Source organism: Coregonus lavaretus (genome assembly GCF_964263955.1).
Source record: "Coregonus lavaretus genome assembly, chromosome: 4".
In the NCBI taxonomy this organism is placed as follows: Eukaryota; Metazoa; Chordata; class Actinopteri; order Salmoniformes; family Salmonidae; genus Coregonus; species Coregonus lavaretus.
The window spans coordinates 76,607,828-76,634,835 of record NC_139991.1 but is presented as its reverse complement, the minus strand read 5'-3'; the positions used below and the strand labels follow the sequence as shown (position 1 = coordinate 76,634,835).

Below are 27,008 nucleotides of genomic sequence, written 5' to 3'. Positions count from 1 at the left end.
TTGGAAAGAACAAGCGTCTTTGGTTACAGCAGAGACAATCAATCCCCTCCTGGATCATGATCCATGTTGCTGAAATTGTTTTGTGCGTCACCAATACGTTTTTTTTTTTTTTTTTTTTTTTTGGTGCACTTCTGGTAATACCGTAGACCGCGGTATGAAAATCTGGACCCTACTAGTTTCTAGTAATCACCACACAGTGTGTGCATCCCAAATGGCACCCTATTCCCTATGTACTTCCCTATTGGCACTGGTTAAAAGTAGTTCACTATATAGGGAATAGGGTGTCATTTGGGACTCATCCAGTGAGAAAACAGGAAAACTGTATTAAACCAATCTGCCCACGAGTGCTGTCTTATCTAATACATCCACCAATACAATGTATCAGCCTTTCTATCACATAGTAGCCTACTACACCTCAATGGACTTTGGTTATTAAAACAACTACGCGGACAAGTTCTTGCCTGGTTGAGATCTTATCTGTTGGAAAGATATCAGTTCGTCTCTGTGGATGGTTTGTCCTCTGACAAATCAATGTTAAGTTTCTGTCATCCTCAATGTTCCGTTCAAGGACCACTATTGTTTTCACTATATATTCTACCTCTTGGTGATGTCATTCGGAAACACAATGTCAACCTTCACTGCTATTCAGACGACACACAGCTGGACATTTCGATGAAACATGGTGAAGCCCCATAATTACCTATCCTGGAAGCCTGTGTTTCAGACATAAGGAAATGGATGGCAGCAATTGTTTTACTTTTAAACTTGGACAAAACAGAGATGCTAGTTCTAGGTCCCAAGAAACAGAGATCTGCTGTTTGATCTGACAATTAATCTTGATGGTTGTACAGTCATTTCAAATAAAACTGAAGGACCTTGGCGTTCCTCTGGATCCTGATATCGCTTTTGACTAACATAAAAAATATTTTAAGAGCAGCTTTTTAACATCTTCGTAACATTGCAAAAATCTGACAATTTTGTCAAAAAATGATGCAGAAAAACTAGTCCATGCTTTTGTCACTTTAAGATTAGACTACTGCAATGTTCTACTCTCAGGCTACCATGATTAAGCACTAAATAAACTTCAGTTAGTGGTAAAAATGTCTGCTAGAATCTTGACTAGAACCAAAAATATATATTGTATTACTCCAGCGCTAGCACTGCCTTCCTGTTAAGGGTATGGCTTATTTCAAGGGTTTACTGCTAACCTACAAAGCATTATACGGACTTGCTCCTACCCATCTCTCCGATTTGGTCCTGCCGTACATACCTACACGTACGCTACGGTCACAAGACGCAGGCCTCGTTATTGTTCCTAGAATTTCTAAGCAAACAGCTGGAGGCATGGCTTTCTCCTAGAGCTAAATTTTTATGGAATGGTCTGCCTATCCATGTGAGAGAATCAGACTCGGTCTCAACATTCAAGTCTTTACAGAAGATTCATCACTTCAGTAGGTCCTAAGATTGAGTGTAGTCTGGCCCAGGGGTGCGAAGGTGGACAGCAAGGGACTGGAGTGACAAACCACCCTGGCTGTCTCTGCCTGGCCGGCTCCCCTTTCTCCACTGGGATTCTCTGACCTCTGACCCTATTACGGGGGGGCAAGAGAGTGCTAGCTATATTTCCTTGTATTTTGTTCACTTTCACTTACTTAGCTAGCGAATGTATATACACTGTACTGAATGATTGTAGCGGGTTTACTAACGTATTAGTTCTATTATCTATGTTGAAGTTAGCTAATTCGTTGACAACGATGTAGGCCGTGTGCAGTTGGTTAGCGGTTATGATATGAAGGTTCGGCTTGGAAAGGTTTTTCGCCTGGTCACAGACAGCTGATGTGTTGTGCACTGAAGTCCACAAGCGAAGGGAAAAGGTGAGAGGAGGAGAGTGTGTAGATGCGAGAAGGAATTATACAAGGAGCAAAGTATGAAAGTTAACTGTGTTTGTGTGGGATCAGGGTTCAACACCATAGTGCCCTCAAAGCTCATCACTAAGCTAAGGACCCTGGGACTAAACATCTCCCTCTGCAACTGGATCCTGGACTTCCTGACGGGCCGCCACCCGGTGGTAAGGGTAGGTAACAACACATCCGCCACGCTGATGGGGGCCCCTCAGGGGTGCGTGCTCAGTCCCCTCCTGTACTCCCTGTTCACTCATGACTGCATGGCCAGGCACGACTCCAACACCATCATTAAGTTTGCCGATGACACAACAGTGGTAGGCCTGATCACCGACAACGACGAGACAGCCTATAGGGAGGAGGTCAGAGACCTGGCCGTGTGGTGCCAGGACAACAACCTCTCCCTCAACGTGCTCAAGACAAAGGAGATGATTGTGAACTACAGGAAAAAGAAGAGGACCGAGCACGCCCCCATTCTCATCGACGGGGCTGTAGTGGAACAGGTTGAGAGCTTCAAGTTCCTTGGTGTCCACATCACCAACAAACTAACATGGTCCAAGCACACCAAGACAGTCGTGAAGAGGGCACGACAAAGCCTATTCCCCCTCAGGAGACTGAAAAGATTTGGCATGGGTCCTCAGATCCTCAAAAGGTTCTACAGCTGCACCATCGAAAGCATCCTGGCTGGTTGCATCACTGTCTGGTATGGCAACTGCTCGGCCTCCGACCGCAAGGCACTACAGAGGGTAGTGCGTACGGCCCAGTACAACACTGTGGCCAAGCTTCCTGCCATCCAGGACCTCTATACCAGGCGGTGTCAGAGGAAGGCCCTAAAAATTGTCAAAGACTCCAGCCACCCTAGTCATAGACTGTTCTCTCTGCTACCGCACGGCAAGCAGTACCGGAGCGCCAAGTCTAGGCCCAAGAGGCTTCTAAACAGCTTCTACCCCCAAGCCATAAGACTCCTGAACATCTAATCAAATGGCTACCCAGACTATTTGCACTGCCCCCCACCTCCACCCCCCACCCCTCTTTTACGCTGCTGCTACTCTCTGTTTATTATCTATGCATAGTAACTTTAATAACTCTACCTACATGTACATATTACCCCAATTACCTCGACTAACCAGTGCCCCCGCACATTGACTCGGTACCTGGGATAGGATAAAGTAATCCTACTACCCCCCCCCTTACCCCAACCCACCCCAAAAAAATAAAAATAAAAATAAACATTGTAAAGTGGTTATCCCACTGGCTATAAGGTGAATGCACCAATTTGTAAGTCGCTCTGGATAAGAGCGTCTGCTAAATGACGTAAATGTAAATGCAAATGTACCGGTACCCCCTGTATATAGCCTCGCTATTGTTATTTTTACTGCTGCTCTTTAATTATTTGTTACTTTTATTTAGTATTGTTTTATATTGTATTTTATTGGATTTATTTATTTGGTATTCTTTCTTAAAACTGCATTGTTGGTTAAGGGCTTGTCAGTAAGCATTTCACTTGAAGGTCTACACCTGTTGTATTCGGCGCATGTGGCAAATACAATTTGATTTGATTAGATCAGCTAGATGCAGGCAAGAGCGTGCAAGGCGGCATTTTTCCCTAGACCTGAGCACCTACGTTGTAAACTTTCATTCATAGGCTAGGTTGTAGCAACCTCATGATGAGGGTATAGGGAAACTTCTAGTATCATGTAGTAGCATAAACCTATCGATGCTACATTGAGCTGGGTGAATGGAATATGTATGACAGTCATCCAATATGCTGTAATAGAAATAAAGCCATGGTCATTAAAAAAAATAACCGTCCTCCATCATCGTAAACGGCACTGACCGCCACAAGTGGGTGGGGACTGTGCTTTGGCAAAGTGGGTGGGGTTATATTCTACCTGGTTGGCCCTGTCTGGGGGTATCGTCGGACGGGGCCACAGTGTCCAACAGCCAACTGACATTTACTCCTGAGGTACTGACCTGTTGCACCCTCTACCACTGCGCCTCCTGAGTGGCGCAGTGGTCTAAGGCACTGCATCGCAGTGCTAGCTGTGCCACTAGAGATCCTGGTTCGAATCCAGGCTCTGTCGCAGCCGGCCGCGACCGGGAGAATCATGGGCGGCGCACAATTGACCCAGCGTCGTCCAGGGTAGGGGAGGGAATGGCCGGCAGGGATGTAGCTCAGTTGATAGAGCATGGCGTTTGCAACGCCAGGGTTGTGGGTTTGATTCCCACGGGGGGCCAGTATGAAAATAAATAAATATATATATGTATTCACTAACTGTAAGTCGCTCTGGATAAGAGCGTCTGCTAAATGACGTAAATGTAAATGTAAATGTACAACCATTGTGATTATTATTTGACCCTGCTGGTCATCTATGAACATTTTAACATCTTGAAGAACAATCTGGCCTTAATGGCCATGTACTGTTATAATCTCCACCCGGCACAGCCAGAAGAGGACAGGCCACCCCTCAGAGCCTGGTTCCTCTCTAGGTTTCTTCCTAGGTTCCTGCCTTTCTAGGGAGTTTTTCCTATCCACTGTGCTTCTACATCTGCATTGCTTGCTGTTTGTGGTTTTAGGCTGGGTTTCTGTATAAGCACTTTGTGACATCTGCTGATGTAAAAAGGGCTTTATAAATACATTTGATTGATTGCTTAGAATTGATTATAAATGCAGACAGAACAAACATGTCCCCAGCAAACAAATAGTGCACAGTGAAGAAATTGTAATTGTATTGAAGCATGATTTCATTCAATAACCACCATTGAAGGCTACATGCCTTTAGCACCGTTCCATTAACAGACTACAGAGACGGTTGTTGGATTATAAACAGATATTTCATTACAGAAGTTCATTCATGAGAAAACTAATCAAATAGATGCCAACAAAACTCCCATTATCTCATTAATCATGGTTACAACAGTAAATAAACCCTCTGCAATATAACACCTCATCATCCTATATTAATAGTGTGTGTGTGTGTGTGTGTGTGTGTGTGTGTGTGTGTGCGCGCGCGTGTGGCATGCGTGTGTCTATCCGTCTCACCTGTGTGTGTGTATCCGTCTCACCTGTGTGTGTGTGTGTGTGTGTGTGTGTGTGTGTGTGTGTGTGTGTGTGTGTGTGTGTGTGTGTGTGTGTGTGTGTGCGCGCGTGTGGCATGCGTGTGTCTATCCGTCTCACCTGTGTGTGTGTATCCGTCTCACCTGTGTGTGTGTGTGTGTGTGTGTGTGTGTGTGTGTGTGTGTGTGTGTGTGTGTGTGTCTCTCCGTCTCACCTGTGTCCATCTGCCATACATACACTGACCCATCAGAGCAGCCCACCACTAGGTAGTCATCACAGGGGCGCCACTTGATGACCTGGATGGGGAAGAGGTGTCGAGACGCCAGCATGATGCACTTCCTCTCCCGCAGGCTGAGCAGACCCACGGAGTGGTCACTGGCCACAGAACACACACAGTGTTGAACACGATTCTGTAGGGGGCAGAGCAGAGAGGGGGGAGAGAGAGAGAGCGAGTGAGTGAGAGAAAGGAGAGAGAGAAAGGAGAGAGAGAGAGAGAAAGAGAGAGAGAGAGAGAGAGAAAGGAGAGAGAGAGAGACAGAGAGAGAGACAGAAAGGAGAAAGAGAGAGAGAAAGGAGAGAGAGAGAGAGAAAGGAGAGAGAAAGGAGAGAGAGAGAGAGAAAGGGAGAGAGAGAGAAAGGAGAGAGAAATGAGAGAGAGACAGAGAGAGAGAAAGAGAAAGGAGAGAGAGAAAGGAGAGAGAGAGAGGAGAGAGAGAGAGAGAGACACAGAGAGAGAGAGAGACAGAGAGAAAGAGAGGGAGAGAAAGAGAGAGAGAGAGAGAGAGAGAGAAAGGAGAGAGAGAGAGAGATAGAGAGAAAGGAGAGAGAGAAATGAGAGAGAGAGAGAGAGAGAAAGGAGACAGAGAGAGAAAGGAGAGAGAGAGAGAGAGAGAGAAAGGAGAGAGAGAGAGAAAGGAAAGAGAGAGAAAGGAGAGAGAGAGAGAGAGAGAGAGAGAGAAAGGAGAGAGAGAGAGAGAGAGAGAGGAGAGAGAGAGAAAGGAGAGAGAGAGAGAGAGAGAGAAAGGAGAGAGAGAGAGAGAGAGAGACAGAGACAGAGACAGAGACAGAGAGAGAGAGAGAGAGAGAGAGAGAGAGAGAGAGTTAGTTAGTTCCAGGCTTCCATAGAGGATCAGTAGTGGTCACACAGCTGAACACAAGGCTGTAGGGGGCAGAGAGTCAGAGGTGATACAGTAACCTGGCCTAGACCAGAGAGGTGATACAGTAACCTGGCCTAGACCAGAGAGGTGTTTCAGTAACCTGGCCTAGACCAGAGAGGTGATACAGTAACCTGGCCTAGACCAGAGAGTCAGAGGTGATACAGTAACCTGGCCTAGACCAGAGAGTCAGAGAGGTGTTTCAGTAACCTGGCCTAGACCAGAGAGTCAGAGAGGTGATACAGTAACCTGGCCTAGACCAGAGAGTCAGAGAGGTGTTTCAGTAACCTGGCCTAGACCAGAGAGTCAGAGAGGTGATACAGTAACCTGGCCTAGACCTGAGAGTCAGAGAGGTGCTTCAGTAACCTGGCCTAGTCCAGAGAGGTGTTTCAGTAACCTGGCCTAGACCTGAGAGTCAGAGAGGTGTTTCAGTAACCTGGCCTAGACCAGAGAGGTGATACAGTAACCTGGCCTAGACCAGAGAGTCAGAGAGGTGTTTCAGTAACCTGGCCTAGACCAGAGAGGTGATACAGTAACCTGGCCTAGACCAGAGAGTCAGAGAGGTGTTTCAGTAACCTGGCCTAGACCAGAGAGGTGATACAGTAACCTGGCCTAGACCAGAGAGTCAGAGAGGTGTTTCAGTAACCTGGCCTAGACCAGAGAGGTGATACAGTAACCTGGCCTAGACCAGAGAGTCAGAGAGGTGTTTCAGTAACCTGGCCTAGACCAGAGAGGTGTTTCAGTAACCTGGCCTAGACCAGAGAGTCAGAGAGGTGATACAGGAACCTGGCCTAGACCAGAGAGTCAGAGAGGTGATACAGTAACCTGGCCTAGACCAGAGAGTCAGAGAGGTGATACAGGAACCTGGCCTAGACCAGAGAGTCAGAGAGGTGCTTCAGTAACCTGGCCTAGACCAGAGAGGTGATACAGTAACCTGGCCTAGACCAGAGAGTCAGAGAGGTGCTTCAGTAACCTGGCCTAGACCAGAGAGTCAGAGAGGTGATACAGTAACCTGGCCTAGACCAGAGAGTCAGAGAGGTGTTTCAGTAACCTGGCCTAGACCAGAGAGTCAGAGAGGTGATACAGTAACCTGGCCTAGACCTGAGAGTCAGAGAGGTGCTTCAGTAACCTGGCCTAGACCAGAGAGGTGTTTCAGTAACCTGGCCTAGACCAGAGAGTCAGAGAGGTGATACAGTAACCTGGCCTAGACCAGAGAGTCAGAGAGGTGATACAGTAACCTGGCCTAGACCAGAGAGGTGTTTCAGTAACCTGGCCTAGACCAGAGAGTCAGAGAGGTGTTTCAGTAACCTGGCCTAGACCAGAGAGTCAGAGATGTGATACAGTAACCTGGCCTAGACCAGAGAGTCAGAGAGGTGCTTCAGTAACCTGGCCTAGACCAGAGAGTCAGAGAGGTGATACAGTAACCTGGCCTAGACCTGAGAGTCAGAGAGGTGTTTCAGTAACCTGGCCTAGACCAGAGAGTCAGAGAGGTGATACAGTAACCTGGCCTAGACCAGAGAGTCAGAGAGGTGATCCAGTAACCTGGCCTAGACCAGAGAGTCAGAGAGGTGATACAGTAACCTGGCCTAGACCAGAGAGTCAGAGAGGTGATACAGTAACCTGGCCTAGACCAGAGAGTCAGAGAGGTGATACAGTAACCTGGCCTAGACCAGAGAGGTGTTTCAGTAACCTGGCCTAGACCAGAGAGGTGTTTCAGTAACCTGGCCTAGACCAGAGAGTCAGAGGTAAGCAGAGAGTTCTAGAAGAGAGGTTGTGGTATCAAGGGAATAGAACATTTGTATAATGTATCATATTATCTGTTGTTTCTATGTGGAAGCAAGAGACAGATAAACACTAACATAATTAAGCATCAAAATACTCAACATAAAAAAGGTATTGTTGCAGAAACAGCATACGTCATGACATTTAGCAAGGCTGAATGAATGAATAGGTGAAACAGTACTGTCTGACCCTTCAATGGTGTCAATGACAATAGAACGGGACACAAACCCCATCTCCAGGGTCACAACAATGAAATGTCCTGCACCATTTTGATTAGTAATGTCACTAACCAATGATCTAAGTGCAAGGCCTATTTTCTCCCCATTTAAACTGGACAGGAGAACCTTTAATGACTGACATTTCTGGGTAGTTGGGTTGTTGCCAGGGAGAAAAACTTGACAATGTTTTTATTTTTTAATGTCATCCGGCAATAGTTAACTGATGAGAAGAAGGCTGCCCAGGGCCTCCTGAGAGTAAATCACCAGCCACCGCTGCCGTCACACACACGGCTCAGTCAGGAAGAAAGATGGAGCTGCTGCCCGTATTAGGAGCGACAAACAGACAGAGACAGACAGACAGAGACAGACAGACAGAGACAGACAGACAGAGACAGACAGACAGACAGAGACTGCCTCACACAGTGAAAAACACTGGCACTAACACACACAGAGACACACACACAGAGACACACACACAGGGACACACACACACAGGGACACACACAGGGACACACACAGGGACACACACACACAGGGACACACACACACAGGGACACACACAGGGACACACACAGGGACACACACAGGGACACACACAGGGACACACACACACAGGGACACACACAGGGACACACACACACAGGGACACACACAGGGACACACACACACAGGGACACACACAGGGACACACACACACAGGGACACACACAGGGACACACACACACAGGGACACACACAGGGACACACACAGGGACACACACACACAGGGACACACACAGGGACACACACACACAGGGACACACACACACAGGGACACACACAGGGACACACACACAGGGACACACACACACAGGGACACACACACACAGGGACACACACAGGGACACACACACACACACAGGGACACACACAGGGACACACACACAGGGACACACACACACACAGGGACACACACACACACAGGGACACACACACAGGGACACACACACAGGGACACACACACAGGGACACACACACACAGGGACACACACACACAGGGACACACACAGGGACACACACACACAGGGACACACACACAGGGACACACACAGGGACACACACACAGGGACACACACACACAGGGACACACACACACAGGGACACACACACACAGGGACACACACACACAGGGACACACACACACAGGGACACACACACAGGGACACACACACACAGGGACACACACACACAGGGACACACACACACAGGGACACACACACACACACACAGGGACACACACACACACAGGGACACACACACAGGGACACACACACACAGGGACACACACACACACAGGGACACACACACACAGGGACACACACACACAGGGACACACACAGGGACACACACACACACAGGGACACACACACACAGGGACACACACACAGGGACACACACACACAGGGACACACACACACAGGGACACACACACACAGGGACACACACACACAGGGACACACACACACAGGGACACACACAGGGACACACACACACAGGGACACACACACACAGGGACACACACACATACTCTGGTACAAGGACAGTAAATATTCCCTAAAGAAAATAATTTATCAGGTCGACAGCAGGGGAGAGGAAGGAATGGAGGGAGGGAGGGATGGAAGGAGAGGGGGAGGGAGGGAGGGAGGGAGAGAGGGAGTGAAGGAGAGGGGGAGGGAGGGAAGGAGAGGGGGAGGGAGGGAGAGGGAGGGAGAGAGAGAGAGAGAGAGAGAGAGAGAGAGAGAGAGAGAGAGAGAGAGAGAGAGAGAGAGAGAGAGAGGAGGGAGGGAGGGAGGGAGGGAGGGAGTGAAGGAGAGGGGGAGGGAGGGAAGGAGAGGGGGAGGGAGAGAGAGAGAGAGAGGGAGGGCGAGAGGGAGGGAAGGAGAGAGGGATGGAGGGAGAGGTACCAATGTACCATGTTTGGAACCAACCGGACCCTGAACAGCTTCTACCCCAAGCCATAAGACTTCTAAACAAGAACTGCTAATCAGCTAATCAAATGGCTACCCAGACTACCTGCAATTATCCTTTTTTGCATTAACTCTCTTGCACACACACTGGACTCTACCCACACACACACTGGACTCTACCCACACACACACTGGACTCTACCACACACTGGACTCTACCCACACACTGGACTCTACCCACACACACACTGGACTCTACCCACACACACACTGGACTCTACCCACACACACACTGGACTCTACCCACACACTGGACTCTACCCACACACTGGACTCTACCCACACACTGGACTCTACCCACACACTGGACTCTACCCACACACTGGACTCTACCCACACACTGGACTCTACCCACACACTGGACTCTACCCACACACTGGACTCTACCCACACACTGGCCTCTACCCACACACTGGCCTCTACCCACACACTGGACTCTACCCACACACTGGACTCTACCCACACACTGGACTCTACCCACACACTGGACTCTACCCACACACTGGACTCTACCCACACACTGGACTCTACCCACACACTGGCCTCTACCCACACACTGGCCTCTACCACACACTGGACTCTACCCACACACTGGACTCTACCCACACACACACTGGACTCTACCCACACACACACTGGACTCTACCCTCACACACACTGGACTCTACCCACACACTGGACTCTACCCACACACTGGACTCTACCCACACACTGGACTCTACCCACACACTGGACTCTACCCTCACACTCACTGGACTCTACCCTCACACTCACTGGACTCTACCCTCACACTCACTGGACTCTACCCTCACACTCACTGGACTCTACCCTCACACTCACTGGACTCTACCCTCACACTCACTGGACTCTACCCTCACACTCACTGGACTCTACCCTCACACTCACTGGACTCTACCCTCACACTCACTGGACTCTACCCTCACACTCACTGGACTCTACCCTCACACTCACTGGACCCTACCCTCACACTCACTGGACTCTACCCTCACACTCACTGGACTCTACCCTCACACTCACTGGACTCTACCCTCACACTCACTGGACTCTACCCTCACACTCACTGGACTCTACCCTCACACTCACTGGCCTCTACCCACACACTGGACTCTACCCACACACTGGACTCTACCCACACACTGGACTCTACCCACACACTGGACTCTACCACACACTGGACTCTACCACACACTGGACTCTACCCACACACTGGACTCTACCCACACACTGGACTCTACCCACACACTGGACTCTACCCACACACTGGACTCTACCCACACACTGGACTCTACCCACACACTGGACTCTACCCACACACTGGACTCTACCCACACACTGGACTCTACCCACACACTGGACTCTACCCACACACTGGACTCTACCCACACACTGGACTCTACCCACACACTCACACAACCCCTACCTACAGTATCCTGCTGCTACTGTCTATTATCTATCCTGTTGTCTAGTCACTTTACCCCTACCTACAGTATACTGCTGCTACTGTCTATTATCTATCCTGTTGTCTAGTCACTTTACCCCTACCTACAGTATACTGCTGCTACTGTCTATTATCTATCCTGTTGCCTAGTCACTTTACCCCTACCTACAGTATACTGCTGCTACTGTCTATTATCTATCCTGTTGCCTAGTCACATTACCCCTACCTACAGTATACTGCTGCTACTGTCTATTATCTATCCTGTTGTCTAGTCACTTTACCCCTACCTACAGTATACTGCTGCTACTGTCTATTATCTATCCTGTTGTCTAGTCCCTTTACCCCTACCTACAGTATCCTGCTGCTACTGTCTATTATCTATCCTGTTGTCTAGTCACTTTACCGTTACCTACAGTATACTGCTGCTACTGTCTATTATCTATCCTGTTGTCTAGTCCCTTTACCCCTACCTACAGTATCCTGCTGCTACTGTCTATTATCTATCCTGTTGTCTAGTCACTTTACCGTTACCTACAGTATACTGCTGCTACTGTCTATTATCTATCCTGTTGCCTAGTCACTTTACCCCTACCTACAGTATACTGCTGCTACTGTCTATTATCTATCCTGTTGTCTAGTCACTTTACCCCTACCTACAGTATACTGCTGCTACTGTCTATTATCTATCCTGTTGTCTAGTCACTTTACCCCTACCTACAGTATACTGCTGCTACTGTCTATTATCTATCCTGTTGTCTAGTCACTTTACCCCTACCTACAGTATACTGCTGCTACTGTCTATTATCTATCCTGTTGTCTAGTCACTTTACCCCTACCTACAGTATACTGCTGCTACTGTCTATTATCTATCCTGTTGTCTAGTCCCTTTACCCCTACCTACAGTATACTGCTGCTACTGTCTATTATCTATCCTGTTGTCTAGTCACTTTACCCCTACCTACAGTATACTGCTGCTACTGTCTATTATCTATCCTGTTGCCTAGTCACTTTACCCCTACCTACAGTATACTGCTGCTACTGTCTATTATCTATCCTGTTGTCTAGTCACTTTACCCCTACCTACAGTATACTGCTGCTACTGTCTATTATCTATCCTGTTGTCTAGTCACTTTACCCCTACCTACAGTATACTGCTGCTACTGTCTATTATCTATCCTGTTGTCTAGTCACTTTACCCCTACCTACAGTATACTGCTGCTACTGTCTATTATCTATCCTGTTGTCTAGTCACTTTACCCCTACCTATAGTATACTGCTGCTACTGTCTATTATCTATCCTGTTGTCTAGTCACTTTACCCCTACCTACAGTATCCTGCTGCTACTGTCTATTATCTATCCTGTTGTCTAGTCACTTTACCCCTACCTACAGTATACTGCTGCTACTGTCTATTATCTATCCTGTTGTCTAGTCACTTTACCCCTACCTACAGTATACTGCTGCTACTGTCTATTATCTATCCTGTTGTCTAGTCCCTTTACCCCTACCTACAGTATACTGCTGCTACTGTCTATTATCTATCCTGTTGCCTAGTCACTTTATCCCTACCTACAGTATACTGCTGCTACTGTCTATTATCTATCCTGTTGTCTAGTCACTTTACCCCTACCTACAGTATACTGCTGCTACTGTCTATTATCTATCCTGTTGTCTAGTCACTTTACCCCTACCTACAGTATACTGCTGCTACTGTCTATTATCTATCCTGTTGTCCAGTCACTTTACCCCTACCTACAGTATACTGCTGCTACTGTCTATTATCTATCCTGTTGTCTAGTCACTTTACCCCTACCTACAGTATACTGCTGCTACTGTCTATTATCTATCCTGTTGTCTAGTCCCTTTACCCCTACCTACAGTATACTGCTGCTACTGTCTATTATCTATCCTGTTGTCTAGTCACTTTACCCCTACCTACAGTATACTGCTGCTACTGTCTATTATCTATCCTGTTGCCTAGTCACTTTACCCCTACCTACAGTATACTGCTGCTACTGTCTATTATCTATCCTGTTGTCTAGTCCCTTTACCCCTACCTACAGTATACTGCTGCTACTGTCTATCTATCCTGTTGCCTAGTCACTTTACCCCTACCTACAGTATACTGCTGCTACTGTCTATTATCTATCCTGTTGTCTAGTCACTTTACCCCTACCTACAGTATACTGCTGCTACTGTCTATTATCTATCCTGTTTCTATTATCTATCCTGTTGTCTAGTCACTTTACCCCTACCTACAGTATACTGCTGCTACTGTCTATTATCTATCCTGTTGCCTAGTCACTTTACCCCTACCTACAGTATACTGCTGCTACTGTCTATTATCTATCCTGTTGTCTAGTCCCTTTACCCCTACCTACAGTATACTGCTGCTACTGTCTATTATCTATCCTGTTGTCTAGTCACTTTACCCCTACCTACAGTATACTGCTGCTACTGTCTATTATCTATCCTGTTGCCTAGTCACTTTACCCCTACCTATAGTATACTGCTGCTACTGTCTATTATCTATCCTGTTGTCTAGTCACTTTACCCCTACCTACAGTATACTGCTGCTACTGTCTATTATCTATCCTGTTGTCTAGTCACTTTACCCCTACCTACAGTATACTGCTGCTACTGTCTATTATCTATCCTGTTGTCTAGTCACTTTACCCCTACCTACAGTATACTGCTGCTACTGTCTATTATCTATCCTGTTGCCTAGTCACTTTACCCCTACCTACAGTATACTGCTGCTACTGTCTATTATCTATCCTGTTGTCTAGTCACTTTACCCCTACCTACAGTATACTGCTGCTACTGTCTATTATCTATCCTGTTGCCTAGTCACTTTACCCCTACCTACAGTATACTGCTGCTACTGTCTATTATCTATCCTGTTGCCTAGTCACTTTACCCCTACCTACAGTATACTGCTGCTACTGTCTATTATCTATCCTGTTGTCTAGTCACTTTACCCCTACCTACAGTATACTGCTGCTACTGTCTATTATCTATCCTGTTGTCTAGTCACTTTACCCCTACCTACAGTATACTGCTGCTACTGTCTATTATCTATCCTGTTGCCTAGTCACTTTACCCCTACCTACAGTATACTGCTGCTACTGTCTATTATCTATCCTGTTGCCTAGTCACTTTATCCCTACCTACAGTATACTGCTGCTACTGTCTATTATCTATCCTGTTGTCTAGTCACTTTACCCCTACCTACAGTATACTGCTGCTACTGTCTATTATCTATCCTGTTGTCTAGTCACTTTACCCCTACCTACAGTATACTGCTGCTACTGTCTATTATCTATCCTGTTGTCCAGTCACTTTACCCCTACCTACAGTATACTGCTGCTACTGTCTATTATCTATCATGTTGCCTAGTCACTTTACCCCTACCTACAGTATACTGCTGCTACTGTCTATTATCTATCCTGTTGTCTAGTCACTTTACCCCTACCTACAGTATACTGCTGCTACTGTCTATTATCTATCCTGTTGTCTAGTCACTTTACCCCTACCTACAGTATACTGCTGCTACTGTCTATTATCTATCCTGTTGTCTAGTCCCTTTACCCCTACCTACAGTATACTGCTGCTACTGTCTATTATCTATCCTGTTGTCTAGTCACTTTACCCCTACCTACAGTATACTGCTGCTACTGTCTATTATCTATCCTGTTGTCTAGTCCCTTTACCCCTACCTACAGTATACTGCTGCTACTGTCTATTATCTATCCTGTTGTCTAGTCCCTTTACCCCTACCTACAGTATACTGCTGCTACTGTCTATTATCTATCCTGTTGCCTAGTCACTTTACCCCTACCTACAGTATACTGCTGCTACTGTCTATTATCTATCCTGTTGTCTAGTCCCTTTACCCCTACCTACAGTATACTGCTGCTACTGTCTATTATCTATCCTGTTGTCTAGTCACTTTACCCCTACCTACAGTATCCTGCTGCTACTGTCTATTATCTATCCTGTTGTCTAGTCACTTTACCCCTACCTACAGTATACTGCTGCTACTGTCTATTATCTATCCTGTTGCCTAGTCACTTTACCCCTACCTACAGTATCCTGCTGCTACTGTCTATTATCTATCCTGTTGTCTAGTCACTTTACCGTTACCTACAGTATACTGCTGCTACTGTCTATTATCTATCCTGTTGTCTAGTCACTTTACCCCTACCTACAGTATACTGCTGCTACTGTCTATTATCTATCCTGTTGTCTAGTCACTTTACCCCTACCTACAGTATACTGCTGCTACTGTCTATTATCTATCCTGTTGTCTAGTCCCTTTACCCCTACCTATAAGTACATATCTACCTCAATTACCTTCAACCCCTGCACATCGACTCGGTACAGTTACTCCCTATATATAGCCATGTTATTTTCTACTCCCTGTATATAGCCATGTTATTTTCTACTTCCTGTATATAGCCATGTTATTTTCTACTTCCTGTATATAGCCATGTTATTTTCTACTTCCTGTATATAGCCATGTTATTTTCTACTTCCTGTATATACCCATGTTATTTTCTACTTCCTGTATATAGCCATGTTAGTTTCTACTCCCTGTATATAGCCATGTTATGTTCTACTCCCTGTATATAGCCATGTTATTTTCTACTTCCTGTATATAGCCATGATATTTTCTACTTCCTGTATATAGAGATGGAGAGAGGTAGAGAGAGATGGAGGGAGGTAGAGAGAAGGAGGGAGGTTGGGAGAGATGGAGGGAGGTAGAGAGAGATGGAGGGAGGTTGGGAGAGAAGGAAGGAGGTTGGGAGAGATGGAGGGAGGTAGAGAGAGATGGAGGGAGGTTGGGAGAGAAGGAAGGAGGTTGGGAGAGATGGAGGGAGGTAGAGAGAGATGGAGGGAGGTTGGGAGAGAAGGAAGGAGGTTGGGAGAGATGAAGGGAGGTTGGGAGAAAAGGAGGGAGGTTGTACAGGAGGATGTGTGGAGGAACAGAAAGCAGACTAAATGGTGATGAGCCCTGACAGGCAATGTTCTGAGTGTTGATGTAGTGGTACAGGAAACCTTGACTATGAGAGAGAGGAGAGGACAGGAGGAGAGGGGAGGGGAGGGGAGGTGCGGAGAGGAGAGGAGGGAAGAGGAGAGGAGGGGAGGGGGAGGTGAGGAGGGAAGAGGAGAGGAGGGGAGGAGAGAGGAGAGGAGAGGAGAGAGGAGGGGAGGAGGATGTCAGGGCTACAAGGACACATCACTCTTCATCACGGTCACCCCTCCTGCCACCGCCAGCTGCTGCAGGGTAATTAATGATCCACTCCACAGACACACCGGACCAGAGCCTGACCGATACCATCAGCCGATATTAGCCTTTTACCGATGTATTTGTATCAGTGTTTAATCCACCGAAAAAATACAGATATAAGATGCAGAGAAACCACTTCAGGAAAAAAAGCTGTTCTTCATAGAATTTTACTTTTGCATTTCATTATTTGTCCTCAAGAGGGCACTCTTCGCATTGCTATAAGCCCATCTTGCCTTGGCATGATACAGCAAGACTGGACACTATCAGCCAAGGCATCTCTAGCAGTCTGAGAGGAGAATGAGCTGTTGTGAACTAACTGTTACTGCTTCTACGGTGAGTGCTGATAGAAGCTTGTCAGCTCAATAAAGTGCCCACATCCAGTTAGGTGAAGTGTCATGGTAGGGTGTTGGGTGAAGTGTCATGGTAGGGTGTTGGGTGAAGTGTCATGGTAGGGTGTTGGGTGTTGGGTGAAGTGTCATGGTAGGGTGTTGGGTGTTGGGTGAAGTGTCATGGTAGGGTGTTGGGTGTTGGGTGAAGTGTCATGGTAGGGTGTTGGGTGAAGTGTCATGGTAGGGTGTTGGGTGTTGGGTGAAGTGTCATGGTAGGGTGTTGGGTGTTGGGTGAAGTGTCATGGTAGGGTGTTGGGTGTTGGGTGAAGTGTCATGGTAGGGTGTTGGGTGTTGGGTGAAGTGTCATGGTAGGGTGTTGGGTGTTGGGTGAAGTGTCATGGTAGGGTGTTGGGTGTTGGGTGACGTGTCATGGTAGGGTGTTGGGTGTTAGGTGAAGTGTCATGGTAGGGTGTTGGGTGAAGTGTCATGGTAGGGTGTTGGGTGAAGTGTCATGGTAGGGTGTTGGGTGTTGGGTGACGTGTCATGGTAGGGTGTTGGGTGTTAGGTGAAGTGTCATGGTAGGGTGTTGGGTGAAGTGTCATGGTAGGGTGTTGGGTGTTAGGTGAAGTGTCATGGTAGGGTGTTGGGTGTTGGGTGACGTGTCATGGTAGGGTGTTGGGTGTTGGGACAAACAGTTGATGCTATGATCAAATGTAAAACGTTCCGTGCTAAGAACGTTCAACTCTGTGGTAACATTAACGTTACAGCCCTTTAGTGAAGCCGGCGAAATCTGGTGTGTTATATTTGCTGTTTTTTTTTAGGGGGTAGATCAGCTTTCAGCTTTCTGGAGTTCTACTGTATCCAGCTAACACACACCAAGGCTATTGTACTAGAGTCTGTATCCAGGGCCAAGACCAGGTCTAGACAGACAGTGGGAAGTGTATGGGGGAAATACAGAGAGCATTTAACAACGCTATCAGTGTCAATACTGAAAGCTCTGGAGAAGACCGCTGCTCAGGGTCATCTTTATGAGCCAATCAGCTTGGATGTGCTAAGGAGGAAGAAGAGGAGGAGGAGGAGTCCAGACAGGCACAAGTAACTCCACAACAGGAATTATGGATCCCTCCATCCCGCCAGCCTCTCTCTCTCACGTATCAATTAAACGTCCCGCTCCTTAAGAGTCAACGTGCTATAAAGCAGCCGCATAACTAAACAGGTCATTAAGACCGCTGGAGGAAATTCTCTCTCTGAACAGACACCCTTACTTACAGTGTGGACCACTTACATGTAATGGATACCAGTATGGTACCCGTCAATCACACACACAGACCATGAGAGGAGATAAGGCATGGCTGCTGAGGGGGGAGGGAGGGAGGGAGGGAGGGAGGGAGGGAGGGAGGGAGGGAGGGAGGGAGGGAGGGAGGGAGGGAGGGAGGGAGGGATGTTGTGTGTGTGTGAAGATGAAGCAGGAGGCAGCATTGAGAGAGATCCGAGGGCAGGACTAGAATCAATGATCACTCTCGAGGCCTCGCGTCTCTACGCTGGAAAATCCACTACAGTCCTTTTAAAAGGGCAATTTTTAATTGAAAACCATTCATATTTTCATTAGCAGATTTCTCATTACAGTCCCACCCACAAAAATGGCACTGATGAAAGAGTGAGGGCTGGGGAGGGAATTCAAAAGGATTCACTGGACTTCTATACGTCTAAGATCTACTCACGCTGCAGTTCTCAGGGGGGACCAGTAGCTGTGTGATCTCTCCTCCGTGGACACAGAAGATGTGTTTCATCTCTCCAGTGAAGATGTCCCAGACGATGACGCTGAAGTCCACGCCGCCAGACACCAGGGAGCGCTGGTCGTAGCGGGGGGACACCTGGTGGGGGTACAGCAGGCACGTCACCTTGTTACGGTGACCCCGCAGGGTACGGTGAGGGGGCCAGCCTGGAGACAGAGGAGACAGTCAGTAAACACAGTCACTAAACCCTAACCCCGCAGGGTACGGTGAGGGGGGCCAACCTGGGAATGAGAGATGACATTTTAATCATTTAGAATACGCTCTTGTTCAGAGATACAATCAGTGCATTGGTAAAACAATCACCTCCAACGATGATACAAGCCTTAGAAATCAGAAGATATTATGGGCTGCAGGATGCAACTATAAAGCTATTGCTGTTCTCTCAAGTGATCATATTTTCACCCATTAGACTATTCTCAATTTCATCTTGTCTTTTTACTAATATGTAACATTAGTTTCGATTTAGAATGGCCCATTATCACATGGGCAAGAAAAGGGGAAAGACAGGAAAGAGATTCTGTATGCACTGGAATAGTGAATGGAGGCCACATTCCCGCCGGTTCGTTTTCCACTCATGTTTGGTTGGCTGCTCTGGTAATTCTGCTGCGCAACAAGTGATATTCCGCCCAAACTCTGTATGCCATGGGCTCTCCAACCCTGTTCCTCCAGCTACCCAGTACTCTGTGTGCCATGGGCTCTCCAACCCTGTTCCTGCAGCTACCCAGTACTCTGTGTGCCATGGGCTCTCCAACCCTGTTCCTGCAGCTACCCAGTACTCTGTATACCATGGGCTCTCCATCCCTGTTCCTCCAGCTACCCAGTACTCTGTGTGCCATGGGCTCTCCAACCCTGTTCCTGCAGCTACCCAGTACTCTGTGTGCCATGGGCTCTCCAACCCTGTTCCTCCAGCTACCCAGTACTCTGTGTGCCATGGGCTCTCCAACCCTGTTCCTGCAGCTACCCAGTACTCTGTGTGCCATGGGCTCCCCAACCCTGTTCCTGCAGCTACCCAGTACTCTGTGTGCCATGGGCTCTCCAACCCTGTTCCTCCAGCTACCCAGTACTCTGTGTGCCATGGGCTCTCCAACCCTGTTCCTGCAGCTACCCAGTACTCTGTGTGCCATGGGCTCTCCAACCCTGTTCCTCCAGCTACCCAGTACTCTGTATGCCATGGGCTCTCCAACCCTGTTCCTGCAGCTACCCAGTACTCTGTATGCCATGGGCTCCCCAACCCTGTTCCTGCAGCTACCCAGTGGTTCATTTGGGGAAACCAAGTGAAATCTGTTTGGGAACATTTGATAGTAACATGTTTTCACAACGAAACATATTTCACTAAACTGTTGACAGCCCGTCTCTCTGCGCGCTGGAGAAAGGAATAAAGGAGAAAGAGATGGAAACGCACGGTGGTGAGAGATTCTGTAGCTAAAAAGGTAATGTGTCAGCCTATTAACTATCAAAATATAACATCTGAATGTTTGATTTAGGCTAGACCAATTATGTGCCAAAGATATCTTAAATCAGTATTTTCTATGCTTTTCTGCCATGTGTAATAAGCTGCAGGCTATGTATTGTATAATGGCAAAATCATTATTTGAATTGAGTTGGGTTGGGTTTTTTCGGGCTTGGGATCATTAATAGGCCTATGCTTATGGGTGTTCTGAATGAATCATCCCCTCAGAAAGCGCTGTCCATTTCATTGTGTTACGCTTTGAAACAACAACCAGAAGACCATGTTTTACACTCAGTTTCAATCACAGTGAGGGGACTCACTGTTCTGATGATAAGTGTTTGATGTGATTTTTTCGATTTCATTTGCATTCGAAAATAAGCCCCGAGTACCAGGCCATCAGGACCAGATGATTGTTAGCAAGCTGGGTACTGCCAACGCATGTCCAGAGTGCATAAAAAGGAAGTTACCATGACTCAACGGTCACGTGGAATTTGACTGCGGTCACGACTCATGACTGTCGGGTGTGGCGGTAATACGGTCACCGCAACAGCCCTATGTATCCCCCCTTTGCTTTCTCCTTTTCTCAACCTCCAACCTCCATGACTCACCCACCCACACGCTCCCCTGACCCCTCCCTCACCTCTACGCAGCATGTGTTCTCCCTGCAGCAGTTGGACGATGGCGGTCTGTGTGGCGGGGACCAGGATGATGCTTCCATCCTCTCTGCCACACACCAGTCTGCCCTGGGAGGGGATGTAGACGCTGGCCGTCACCTTGATGGGCTCCTCCGACCCGGGCGTCACGCTCAGCTGGTCTATGATGCCCGCCGACAGGGGAGCCAGCTTGTCAAAGGCCTCCTGGAGGGAGATGGTGGAGGAGACCTGGAGCTCTGGAGGAAAAAAAGGAAGAGGAGAAGAATGTATTATCTAAATACAGAGCCAAAACAGACACATCTCTGGTCTAAGTCAGGTTAGTTAGAAGGGGCTTTGCTTAGTGGCATTGCATAGTCATGAAGAGGAGTTATGAGGAATGTACTACACAGTCCCTGCACCGGGAGGGGATGATTTGATTGGTTTGGGCCAGCTGATGGCATAAAAGCCTTCTAATTGTCACCCACAGCATCCCTACAGATTTGGGGCTCTTGCGCCACCTAGTGGACTAAGTGGTACCTGCTGCGGTGGAGAGAGGCTGCAGGGGCGAGGTGTCTGGGATGCTCCAGAGGGAGAGGCGTCCGGCCGAATCTCCCTGGACCAGCAGCTTGTGGAAGGGCTCCCGACGGCCGTAGAAGAACCGTGTCACCGGGGGACAGATGAGTAGCTGGAACACAGAACATTAGAACGTTAGAACATGAAAATAGTGTTCTAGAATGTGAACACTAGCATTACCTCTGTATATCTCTGTGTTCAGGGCCGTATCTATGCAGGGCATCACTGTCTCTGGCAAAGCAGAGTACCATGTAACATACATACATACATACATACATACATACATACATACAGGAGCAACCTATACCGTCCTATATCCATGCCAATACCATCATTAGTGTGACAATATCAAAGTGTAGGTAAATGGTCTAGTCTTAATGACACAGGGGTTGTATTAAGGATGGTAAGGGCGGGAATGAAAGCAGGGCAGCCTTGTTGCACCATGGATCTAAAAACCCTAGAATATTATTTTCTGCTCTGTGCAATAAGGGTAAGCTGGCCTTGCAGGGGACAGGATCTCATGCCATGGGAGCACAGGGAGGCGCTGTTAACATTTAGCACTATAAAACATCACTGTGATATTAAGAGGATGCCAAGCTGGAAGAACTGGCTGTTTACTCAACTAGCAACAGGGTTACCTAGAGTACAGCTCATGCATTGATCCCCTCTCCTAAAATATCCCCTAACTCAGTTCTCTGGACAGCAAGGCACTGAATCATCTGGATACAAACCAGCTCGCTAGACAGGATGTTAAATTGTTGAGGCAGAAAGCTGGTGCCATGAACAACATAAGAGACGTCTGAAAACTTGGAATCAGTGTTTTGTTTGCCTTCCTAACAGATCTAACAGGACTGAATATCGATAGTTATGCATGTTGGTTAATGGTCCTCTACTAACTGACCCTTCCCTAGTAAAACTAAATGGGACCCGAATTCCCTATGAAAGAACCATATTCCCCATAGGGCTCTTGTCAAAAGTAGTGCACTACGTAGTGAATAGGGTGCCGTTTGGGCCGCACCCTTTGATCTTTAAATTTGACCAATTTACACTGCTATAATTGTGTTCCTGACTGTAGTAGAGGAAAAAGGCACAGTGGCAACCAACCTAATGACCTTCCCGCTGACCCTGTTTCCAGGAAGTCCTAGTTAATGTGATTGTCACGGTAACAGAAAAAAAGATGGGATGGAACCGGATCCCTGTAATGTCTGTAATGGTGGAGACACTCTGTGGCCAGGGTGTAAAGCAGTCTGTCATCTGACATGATGGAGGTCGCTAGTCGTCTACTATGGAGGTAGCTAGATGTTGAGGTAGATGCTCAGAGAAGAGAACTACAGTCAATTGACTTGGCACTGTCTGGGAAACAAAATAAGGCAGAAGTGATAGTTAAATGAAGGCCCTCTGCTGTCTGCAGCAACACAACTAACCTTTATCATTGCCTGAATATAAAATAATATAAAAAAAAAGGTCCATCAGAAGTTTAATAGACTGGAAATCAGCACACTGAATAATAAACGTAGCACGGAAGAAGTTCCTTACTGTTTACCGTATGTAAAAAGCTGTGTAGGTTGACAGGCTTATGTGTATACAGATGTCGGATCTGAATTTGACCTCTTTCGTCACAGGAGGAAAATAATCAACCCTGCAGCAGGAGGATTTTAATATCTGAAGAATATATTTAGAACGGCCGCCAGGGGGGCAGCTGGAAGCGGTGTTTGTATACAATGCAGTTCCGTACCTACATAGTACCTTATGTAGGCAACGTGGAGTCTACAGCTTGTCTCCTGTGAATTCTTATGTAGATTATAATAAATTGACATCATTGTAAGGGGTAGATTTATTTTTTGTTAGAGAAAATCATTTTATTTTATATAAATTGTTTTATTATATGTTGAAGGCAAGCAATAGGTAGAATAAATGATAGGTTACCTGTGCCTGTGTAGTGCAGCGGTTAACATATTATTCCAGAATCGACATGGGGTTCGAATCCGGCCCACTGCTCTTTGACTCATGGATGAATGTCTATTTTTTGGCACATTAATTCCACGTGGTTACAGGGTTAAAACAGAAACAACTAAAAGATTAACACTTTAGGCATTCATTCTGCGTGGTTAAGGTTAGGGGAGGGCTTAATGCCGCTTTCAAAACAACAGGAAACTCGGAAATCTCTGACTCCGACTTCAGTGCGTTCAAGACAACTGGGAACTCTGACTGGGGGGGGGGGGGAAGCTTTGAACGGTCATCCAACTCGGAATTCCAAGTCGGAAACTCGGGCATCTTTCTAGAGCTCAGACTTTCCGATCTGGAGTTTCCAGTTGTCATGAACGCGGCACTAGTCCTGCTTGTGTAACCAGCAGACATGAGTTGGTCGTGGTCAGGTGATGAGGTAGACCCGCCTGCGAACTTCAAAACCAGTGTCTGCCCTCGGCTCAAGAGTCTAAAAACTGTCTAAGACGTTGGTTGCTCCCGTGGGAGACCTGGGTTCATACAGTATCCCGCGTGTTACACTTTCAACCAAAGTCCTCAAGGTATGTTCGCCCTCTGGTTGGTGTCATCGGAACAACTTAGTCCCGTTTGAACAGACTACGGGCGATTGACAAGCGTTCGGTGCAATAGAAAAAAGTATTGCCTTGTTTACCACGGCAAATCTACTGTGGAAATGTACCTGACACTTTGTATGAATGGAAAGTAAATGTTGGTGTAACCTACTGACTGTTATTTGATTAGTTTCCTATTTATGTTATCCAAAAGTGTCTGGTCATTTATCATCAAGATCGGGGGGGATATAACCCTGGACTGTCCAGATTTGAAATGTGAAACTACATCACCCGTGGTCCTCTGTAGCTCAATTGGTAGAGCATGGCGCTTGTAACGCCAGGGTAGTGGGTTCGATCCCCGGGACCACCCATACGTAAAAATGTATGCGCACATGACTAAGTCGCTTTGGATAAAAGCGTCTGCTAAATGGCATATTATTATTACTACTACTACATCAAGTAAATCGGGGCCAGGAGGGCGTGGCCCGGAAAAGATCCCACGCCGAAACGGTAGAAGGCAGCGGCACCAACAGCTAGATCACCCACAATTGAACTCAATTTTGACAGTTCATTCGTAACCTTAGGATACACTTGGCACTTGTATATCGTAGCCTAGTGAAGACCAATATTTATCTTGTGTTATTAAGCTCTACAAAACAACGGTTGTTGATGCGTATGGCTGCATTTCAGATACCTATTTGTATATTTGAATATTGCAGTAATAGGACCTAGATATGGCGTTTGAGCGAGATAACATTATTTTGATAGCAAGCCCTGATCCCAATGACTCGACTGTCCCCGCATGGAGAGAAAGAGAACTACTCATTTTCAGGGATTCAAAAGGCTTATCAGAATTTCCTGACGCAGCAGGAAAATCTTCCGCGACAAAAGACTGATCAAGTTAACATCCGACATCTGTACAGTATTCATGATTATGTGGAAGTGAGCGATTATGCATAAAATATACAGATATCAAAGCAGCAAGGTGCAGCAAGATGCACAGGTTGACTTATGACCTGCAGTCCTCATGGGTATATAAAGTGCATTCGGAAAGTATTCAGACCCCTTGACTTTTTCCACATTTTGTTACGTTACAGCTTTATTCTAAAATGGATTAAATAAATAGAAAATCCTCATCAATCTACACACAATACCCCATAATGACAAATGAATGTTTGCTAATGTATTAAAAATAAAATAAACTGTGGGACCTTATTTACATAAGTATTCAGACCCTTTGCGATGAGACTCGAAATTGAGATCAGGTGCATCTTGTTTCCATTGATCATCCTTAAGATGTTTCTATAACTTGATTAGAGTTCACTTGTGGTAAATTCAAATGATTGGACATGATTTGGAAAGGCACACACACCTGTCTATATAAGGTCCCACAGTTGACAGTGCACGCCAGTGCAAAAACCAAGCCATGAGGTCGAAAGAATTGTCTGTAGAGCTCCGAGACAGGATTGTGTCGAGGCACAGATCTGGGGAAGGGTACCAAAACATTTCTGCAGCATTTAAGGTCCCCAAGAACACAGTGGCCTCCATCATTATTAAATGGAAGAAGTTTGTAACCACCAAGACTCTTCCTAAAGCTGGCCACCCGGCCAAACTGAGCAATCGGGGGAGAAGGGCCTTGGTCAGGGAGGTGACCAAGAACCCGATGGTCACTCTGACAGAGCTCCAGAGTTCCTCTGTGGAGATGGGAGAACCTTACAGAAGAACAACCATCTCTGCAGCACTCCACCAATCAGGCCTTTATAGTAGAGTGGCCAGACGGAAGCCACTCCTCAGTAAAAAGGCACATGAAGGCCCACTTGGAGTTTGCCAAAAGGCACCTATAGACTCTCAGACCATGAGAAACAAGATTCTCTGGTCTGATGAAACCAAGATTGAACTCTTTGGCATGGTGGTGGCAGCATCATGCTGTGGGGATGTTTTTCAGCGGCAGGGACTGGGAGACTAGTCAGGATCGAGGGAAAGATGAACGGAGAAAAGTACAGAGAGATCCTTGATGAAAACCTGCTCCAGAGCGCTCAGGACAACAACCCTAAGCACACAGCCAAAAACCGCAGGAGTGGCTTCGGGACAAATCTCTGAATGTCCTTGAGTGGCCCAGCCAGAGCCCGGACTTGAACCTGATGGAACATCTCTTGAGAGACCTGAAAATAGCTGTGCAGCGACGCTCCCCATCCAACCTGACAGAGCTTGAGAGGATCTGCAGAGAAGAATGGGAGAAACTCCCCAAATACAGGTGTGCCAAGCTTGTAGCGTCATACCCAAAAAGATTTGAGGCTGTAATCGCTGCCAAAGGTGTTGCAACAATGTACTGAGTAAAGGGTCTGAATACTTACGTAAATGTGATATTTCAGTGTTTTTATTTTTGTATTAACACTGAATTATGCATGAAGAACCAGCTGTTCCGGACGTGATCACGCTCTCCGTAGCTGATGTGAGTAAGACCTTTAACCCTAACATTCACAAGGGCGCTGGGCCAGATGGCTTACCAGGACGCGTAACAGAGCATGGTCTGACCAGCTGGCAAGTGTCTTCACTGACATTTTCAACCTCTCCCCGACCCAGTCTTTAACACCTACATGTTTCAAGCAGACCACCATAGTCCCTGTGCCCAAGAACGTCAAAGTAACCTGCCTAAAAGACTACCGCCCCGTAGCACTCGCATCTGAAGCCATGAAATGCTTTGAAAGGCTGGTCAAGGCTCACATCAACACCATCATCCCAGAGACCCTGTACGCACTCCAAATTTGCCCCAACAGATCCACAGATGACGCAATCTCTATTGCACTCCACACTGCCCTTTCCCACC

The 27,008-nt window shown here is 47.1% G+C and overlaps 1 protein-coding gene across 1 annotated transcript in view; it reads right to left on the bottom strand.

The window, feature by feature from the left end:
• Positions 1-27,008, bottom strand: part of wdr7 (WD repeat domain 7) — a gene marked incomplete at its 3' end in the record, with an annotated part of 118,771 nt that overhangs the window by 58,069 nt on the left and 33,694 nt on the right. Inside the window, exons 10-13 of the mRNA XM_084159364.1 lie at positions 21,612-21,759; positions 21,083-21,331; positions 18,918-19,138; positions 5,171-5,366 (exon numbers count right to left, since the gene is read on the bottom strand). Coding sequence (XP_084015490.1) covers positions 5,171-5,366; positions 18,918-19,138; positions 21,083-21,331; positions 21,612-21,759 — 814 coding nt within the window. The remainder of the gene's footprint in view (positions 1-5,170; positions 5,367-18,917; positions 19,139-21,082; positions 21,332-21,611; positions 21,760-27,008) is intronic.